The sequence below is a fragment of the Nanorana parkeri genome, unplaced genomic scaffold (genome assembly GCF_000935625.1).
Source record: "Nanorana parkeri isolate BGI_ZX_2015 unplaced genomic scaffold, ASM93562v1 scaffold113, whole genome shotgun sequence".
NCBI classification, from domain to species: domain Eukaryota; kingdom Metazoa; phylum Chordata; class Amphibia; order Anura; family Dicroglossidae; genus Nanorana; species Nanorana parkeri.
Window position 1 is genome coordinate 2,154,155 of NW_017306381.1, and position 7,756 is coordinate 2,161,910.

The following is a 7,756-nucleotide window of genomic DNA, read 5'->3' on the forward strand; positions in this document are numbered from 1 at the left end:
TCCCCCCCTGTACATACCACTTCATCTTGGACGGCAGAGAGTTAACCCAAAGACGAGCTGATCATTGCCTGTAGGATGAGAATTCGGTTACTCAGACAGTCATACAATAACCTACACTTCCCTGATTGCATATTATTGTCTAAAAGATGCTTCCAGCTCCAGCCCACAGGCATCCAGAGCCCTCCCTGTATTTTCCGCCCGGAACAGTGGCAAGTGCAGGGGACTAGAAAACTGTCTCCTGACACCTGTAATGGGGCTTTTGTGTCTGTGCATTAGCTGCTTTGTGTGCACTTGCTGTATGTTGGGTTTGCCATGTAGGGCTGCATAAACTGTACACATTCAAATGGTTTTGGAGATAAGGTCCAAAGATGTCAGATGTGCCAAATCTGTTTGGGTTTCCAGTGCTCAACAACAAGGGTGGGCAACTGCCCCTGGGCCCATGTGATCAAGGGGCCCAACAAAACTGTTCCTTCAGCTTTTCTAGCCTTTCCAGCTTCTCTACTCAACAAAGCAGTGTCCTCTTACCTTGAGATCTCTTCCCCACTTCTCTTATCGTGCACTTCATTTGGTACTAATTGGTTGAATTTGGTAAATGTGAACCCCATCAATGCAACTCATAAGAGCTTCAATATCTGTAAACCCCATTAATACAACTCATAGAAGCTGCAAACCTTTCCACTATAATAATCCTTGGTGATCCTGCCATGAAAGTCCTCCTGTATTCATTTGCTGTCATAGGGTGACATCGCTTTGTCCATGGCTCCAAACTGTGCTTCTGCGTTGTCACCCTGTCACCTGGGCTTCAGATGGAGACGACAAGTGGTCGTTCCATTACACAGGCATGGCCTACTGTTGTCACCATGAGGAAACCGGTCTTGTGAAATGCTATGCAGCCATTGCTGAAGTGCGTGTAGACTGAAAGAGTCTGCAGGAGATCAGCAGCACTGAGATGCAACAAAGGATGAAAAGCAAATATTTTATATAAAAAATAATTGTTTATGATGCACAGTGCTTTTGCAAACATAATGTCATTCAGTTGGGGTTTACATCAGGGGCGTCCCGTGGACCGCGTGTCACCCCATCTCCAGACCGGATGACACCCCGCCGTGTCGTCATTGCACGTGACGTCACCTCGCGCATGCGCGGCCATCTGATTGACGCCTGTCGGCAGAGAGAAGAGGGGACGTTCACCCATCAGGATGAGGTATGCAGCTGGGTCCCCTCCTCTCTCATGACACTGTCAGGCTCCCGGTCCGTGACCGAGCGCCCGACTTTTCATAGGGGGGTGACACCAAAATGACTGTCAGTCATTTTGGTGTCACCCGGGTGTGGGCCGCACCCCCCTTGTGACGCCACTGGTTTACATATAGTATTAGGCTTCAGCCTAATCTCAATAGCAGGGCCAATGGCCTGTGTTTTGCTCTGATGCTATTCAGGACCACACAAATGTGAACAGCTCACATAGATGCCATCCCAACTAAAAGAACACAGTTCACCAAACAGTAAATCGGCTACACTGTGCGTTCACTGAGTGGTGGCCCTGCTGCAAGGTGACCACACAGCAAGGACAGGGGAAAAAGCAACCTGTACCATGGCCAAATCTAAAGACAAAGTCTGGACATTCATACAAAGGTCAGTTTGATTTATACAGCCAGCAAACCCAACCGCAAGGCCATTAGCACTTCGTACATGTAAATGAGTCCTCCACACAATGCTAACATCCCATATTATAGTTCTAATAGCTCATTATTATCGTTCCATGTATATATTATTGGCCAACCGACGTTTGACGAACTACGATTCCCAGCATGCCTTTAAAGTTCTAAGGAAGATGGGAATGATGGGCTGGCTTAGTTATATGTTTATGTCCAAGGTGGAGTTTCTTATCTACAGCACAGGCTCTCTTAAAGCTTTTATCATAATGGTAGTTTAATAGCCGACTGAGCAATCTCCCATCTTCCCAGCGGAGGTGGTGATAATTGGCATAGCTGTGTCTACAGTCCTGGCTATATCCTCTATCTGTTGTATATTTACATAAATATATATATATATGCAGAAGAACTGGTGTCCTTAGCACACATTTAAGCAAAGAATATTGTGCAAAGTGGAACAACCCATAGCATTCAATGACCAACATCAGTTAACATTGGCTAGATATGGCACACCACCATTGGCCAACCCATTGACGTTAGGAGGCAAGACCTGATCACCTGGTCCTGTGGGACAATCATATCATAAACATGCACAATGGTACCGGCTCAGCATGCCTGTTGATACACCACGGCGGCCCTATCGGCTGAGGTCCATGGTCACCGACGGATATAATTGCTTCCTCATTGGACTAGAACCATACGGATTGGTGATGGTCACCTCGCATCTTACTTTTGCGAGCTGCATTCTAAAACAAAAAGGCAGCTAAAAAAAACCTTTTCATTGCCCAGACTGCTCCAAAGTAAGACCTGCGATGGATTGGCTACAGGTCGTCGCTCGTCATTATCTCCCTTCGCATGGTCCGATCGAACAAAGGTTCGTGCAAAACACAGTCATCGCAACCAATCCTTCTGTATGAACTAAACTGGTGACAGGTGAAATTTAATCAGTTGCTATTAGTTCATGCACCTTGCACAGCGCCGCTGCTCATCTCCTCCGACCCGCGAAGCACGAACGCTGGCGGTGGTCCGATGAAGGAAAAATGTCAAAAAAGGGTAACACAGAAATTAATTTTTCATCGCCTCCAGTCAGAGGAACCGAGTTGCTGCAGCTTATTGCACTTTGCGCGTCCTTCTTGCCCTTTGCGCCGCTTTTGGCGAATAAGCCCCAACATAAAAACTAGCAAGTTGTGCACAGGAGTGAGGAGCCGACACACCCACACAGGATGCACTGGCTGCGTGACAGACAACACAACACACATGCATTTGCACACACATGCACATACACACACACATGATGCAGCTACACCCAGCTGTTGCACTGCTGCACAACAGGTGGATGCATTCTGCTACACATACACACAATACTCCGACACACACACACACGACATGCAAAGAAAACGAATGTCACAGCTGCAGACAGGCAAAGACTCAATGCCACAGTGGCTCATGCACTGCTCTGACCTCAGTTTTGGGGTGCAGGCTGGCTTTGGGGGTGTGCAGATGAGGGTGACGCTTCTCTGGAGTGTGTCTAGCTGGATCAGTGAGCGCTCCCTCCTTCTCCCACTTTCACTCTCTTCCTCCCCCCCCCCCCCCCCCCTCTCTCCCTTCCCTCCATTCTTATTATCTCTCTCCCTCCCTCGCAGACTGTCTCCACCTTTCTCTTCTGCTCTTTACCCTTCCTTGTCCACTGTTGCATGCAACATGCAACACTCTGCAGTGTCTTGGGAGCAGAGGGGGGTATGTGGCCGCCGTTGGGCTCAGCCTCTCCAGAACAAGAGGGAGTGAGTTAGATGTGCACAGTGGGTTTCATTGAGTAATTGTCTTGCTCAGAATTAGATGGTAATGGGGGCAGTGAGCAGCGCTGATAATGGGAAAAGCGGGGTTAACTGTGGCTGCGATGGTCTGCAGAGTCGTGGTTTGCGTTAATGGAACAAGTTATTACAGGCTCGGACAAGATGGGGACAGGCTGTACAGAACACAAGAAGGACGCCCATGTCTCTCAATTCCAGCCACAACTTCCTGTCACCTCACCTCCTTCTGTAGCATTGTATGTGTCAATGGCTCTCTCCCTACACATTGCACTTTACAAGTATATTTCTGTGCAGCTCCTACATCTCTCTCTCCCTCGCTGTCTCCTTGTAAGATGCTAGAGGTTACCATGGAGATGGAGGAGAGAGAGCATCCCTGGTACCAGCTGTCTCCTTTCCTCCAGATGTCCACCTCTCTCTTTCTCTGCAGATATGTCCTGTGCAATCTCTCTGTGCACACAAGCTGTCTGCCGTGTCTCTTGTTGTGCAGGTCTGTCTGTCCTCTCCCGCTCTCTTCCATCCTGTCTTCCCCCTTCTTGCTGTCCGTTCTTAAAGCTGCCTGCTCTCATTTTGCAGATCTGTCTGGTGCTCTTCCTCCTCTCTCTTTTACTCTCTTACCTCTTCTGTCTCCCTCATTTCCTCTTCTTGTCCTCTCTGCTTTCCTTTTTTTATCACTCTCCTCTCCTTCCCTCTCTCTCTCTGTCTCTCCCTCCTTCTTTCTCTGTTATTCTCCCGCTGTGCCCTTCCCTATTTCCATATTTCATTCTCTCACATTCTCTTCCATACTCTCTCACATTCTTACTCTCTCAAATTCTCTCCCCTATTCTCTGTTTCTCCTCCTGCTCCTCTCACCCCCTCTAGCTCTGTTTTCTCTCCTTTTCTCCACCTTGGCCCCCCTCCCTTTCTCATTTACTCTCCATACCTCTGTCTCACCCCCTCACAAACTATCTGTTGTGTCTTTAGGTTTGCAGATTTGTCTGTACTCTCTACACCCCTTCTCTGTAGTCTCTACACCCCCTCTCTGTACTCTCTACACCCCTTCTCTGTACTCTCTACACCCCTTCTCTGTACTCTCTACCCCCCCCCACCCCTCTGTACAATATACACCCCTTCTCTGTACTCTCTCTCTGTACACCTTAGTCCATCTCTCTTTGCTCTCTTCTTCTGCCCCCCTCCGGTTCTCCTAAACCCTCTGACTACACATTGCCTCCCATCTCTCCCTCCCTTTCTTAACTATCCCTCTCTGCTCTACCTTTATAAATCCCCTCACTCTCACCATCCCACTTGTCCTCTCGCTGTACCCCCCCTTCTTCTCCACTCTATGTAATGTACTAATTTCTGTCCCTCCTGCTGATTTCTCTCCTCCTCCCTTCTCCTCTCTTCTTTCCTCCCTTTTTTCTCTCCCGTCCACTCTCTTCTTCTCTCTTTCTCACTCTTCCCTGTTAATCTCTCTCTTTCCCTATCCTCTCTCTCTTCTCTCCTCTCCCTCCTTCCATCTTCTCTCTCTCCTCTTTCTCTTTCCTTCTTCTCTCTCCCTCTTTTATCTCCCCTTGGTCTCTCTTTCCCTCTCTTCTCTCCTCTCTCTCTCAAATCTCTGCTTCTTTCTCTCTTTCCCTCTCCTTTTCTCTGTCTTTCCCTTACTCCTCTCCTCCCTGTCTCTTATCTCCTTCTATCTTTCACTCTTCTCTCTTTCTGTCTTTCTGTCTACTCCGCCTTTTTTAAACGTTCTCTCTCACTTTTTTTTAATCTCTCTCTTTCTTCTCTCCTCCATCTCTTTTCTCCTCTCTAATATCTTTCACTTTCTATTTTCTCTCTCTTCTCTCCTTCTCGCTTTCTTTCCCTCTCTCCCCTTTTTTTTATTTCTCTCACCTGTTTTATCTCTCTTTCTCAATCTTCTCTCCTTTTCTCTGTCTTTAACTTTCTTCTCTACTATCTCTTTCTTCTCTCCTCTCTTTCACTTTCTTCTCTCCTCTTTTTCTCTCTCTTGTCTCCTTCTCTCTGTCTTTCTCTCTCTCCCCACTCGTTATCTCTCTCCCCTTTTTATTTCTCTCACCGGTTTTATCTCTCTTTCTCAATCTTCTCTCCTTTTCTCTGTCTAACTTTCTTCTCGACTATCTCTTTCTTCTCTCCTCCTCTCTTTCTCTCTCTTCTCTGCTTCTCTCTGTCTTTCTCTCTATCCCCCTCTTTATCTCTCTCCCCTTTTTATCTCTCTTTCTCTTCCTTCTCTCCTCCATCTATTTGTTCCTCTCTGTATTTCACTTGCTTCTCTCCTATATCTCTCCTCTATATCTTTTACTTTCTTCTCTCCTTCTCTCTTTCTTTCCCTCTCTTTATCTCTATCTCTCTCCCCTTTTTATTTCTCACCTTGTTTTCTCGGTCATTCTCTCGCTTCTCTCTATCTTTCATGTTCTTCTCTCCTTTCTCTCTCCCTACTCTCCTTCTTTCTTTCACTCTCTCCATTCCTCTATATTTCCTTTTCTCTCTCCTTTTTGTATCTTTTTCTCTCCTCCATTTCTTCTCTCTCTTCGTTTCTCTCTCTTCCTCCTCCCAATCTCTCTCTTCTCTTCATCTCTCTCACTCCCCCTCCCCCTCCCTCTCTTCTCTCTTTCTTGCCTTCTCTTTCTCTCTCCCTATCTCTTCTCTCTCAAAGTCAAATTAACTTTATTGGCAGGGCAAAATACATGTTAGCCTTGCCAAAGCAATTAGAGAGTTCTTATGGGTTGGACTGGGTGGTGGTGCAAGGAATGACCTCCAGGACATTGTAAGGCTTAAAGGATAATATAAAGGGAATAGGAGTTGAGTCCAGCAATATTATCAGGTTAAGGGATAATATAATGGGGATGGGTCCAGGTATGGGATTTTTCAGTCCACAATTCCTCATGTTCCTCTCAGTCTGAGATATGCTGAAACATCTTGTGCATCTATTTTCACTATTGGCTCCTCTAATCCCCATAGAATGTGGAGTTTCCTCTTCTTTTCTATAGAGGCGAAGTCCAGGATAAGAGCAAAGAGTCTCTGGAATTGAGTGTCCCTCACAGCTGAGTACTTGGGGCATCTTAGCAGGAAGTGGGCCTCATTCTCCTGGTCACACCACTGGCATGGTGTACTTTCGTTGGGCTCGTGGGGTCTGCATGTGCCGCCTTGATTTGATCTCCAGGCTGTGGGCGCTCAATCTGCACAGGCTCAGGTTCTGTCTGATTTGTTGTAGCATCTCTAGGTATGGGGCCAGTATTTGAGGTTTTGTCACAGCACATTGTTGGTAGCTTTGGATGGACAATCTACTGATGAATTGTTGCATGGCACATGGCTTGGCCTGGTCCTTATTTGTCAGTATGCTTCATGTTGGTGTGAGTTGGGACTACTGTTTTATGGGTGGTCCCAGTGTGCCTTCTTCTATACTGCAAACAGTAAATTTTCCCAGCTGAAACTGGCAAGCATTGTTGGAGTTGCTCCAATGGGCTTGGAGGAGGCCCTTGCAGAATTCTAGATTACATATTTCTATTGGGCTGGAGTCCCATTTGGGTAGGTTTGGGTAGGTGACGGCCCCATACTTCACTGCAATAAAGAAAGATTGGTATGATGACACTGTCAAAGATTTTAAGGCAGACTCTTACTGGTGGTTTTAGGTGGTACAGCTGTCTACTGGTGGCATAAAAGGTTCTGAATAGTTTATAGCAGGCTTGAAACCTCCTAACTGGTTAGTTTCTAGGCCGAGGTATGTGTAGTTGTTAGATTTATCAAGGGTGCTGTGACAGATTGCACGGCACCCCGACTGGGTGCCTTTGTCACTATGTAGCTTCCTCTCTGCTGGAACCAGAATTCCAGTGTTCTCAGCCCAAACCTGCCTAATTATTAGACGGAACTAATATATTAGGACAGCAAACTAAACTCCCAAAATAATAAAGATTTACCTCAAACAACACATATATATGATCGGATTGTCTCCTGAGTGTCTATCATATGTTCATTCACTCAGCTACATCTAGTGTCAAGTTAATCCCATTGTTAACCCAATCACACAAATGGACAAATAGACTTGACTAACAGACCAACAAATTAAATAGGAGTCTAAGGCCAGAGTTAACCCCTTTGGTATTGCTGGATTCACACCCTGTACCCATAATGGGCACAGGGTGACTTAAAGATCTTGCCAGGGAAAAGACGCTCCCTGCATAAATCCACTCCACACATAAATCTGGGTTAATAGTTCCAAGGGTTACACGTACATAGCAATCCTCGTGGTTCCAGGAACAGTCCCTCAAGTCTTAGTTCCATGTAATGGGGGGTCTCCATAGT

The 7,756-nt window shown here is 46.5% G+C and overlaps 1 protein-coding gene across 3 annotated transcripts in view; it reads right to left on the reverse strand.

The window, feature by feature from the left end:
- Positions 1-3,924, reverse strand: part of PIANP (PILR alpha associated neural protein) — a 24,521-nt gene extending 20,597 nt beyond the window's left edge. The window contains exons 1-2 of one of the 3 annotated variants that reach the window (XM_018553234.1): positions 3,810-3,924; positions 18-68 (exon numbers count right to left, since the gene is read on the reverse strand). In XM_018553234.1, the coding sequence (XP_018408736.1) occupies positions 18-25 (8 nt within the window). In that variant the 5' untranslated portion in view covers positions 26-68; positions 3,810-3,924. The other 2 variants (XM_018553233.1, XM_018553232.1) reach the window with 2 other exon arrangements.
- Positions 3,925-7,756: the final 3,832 nt, after the last annotated feature.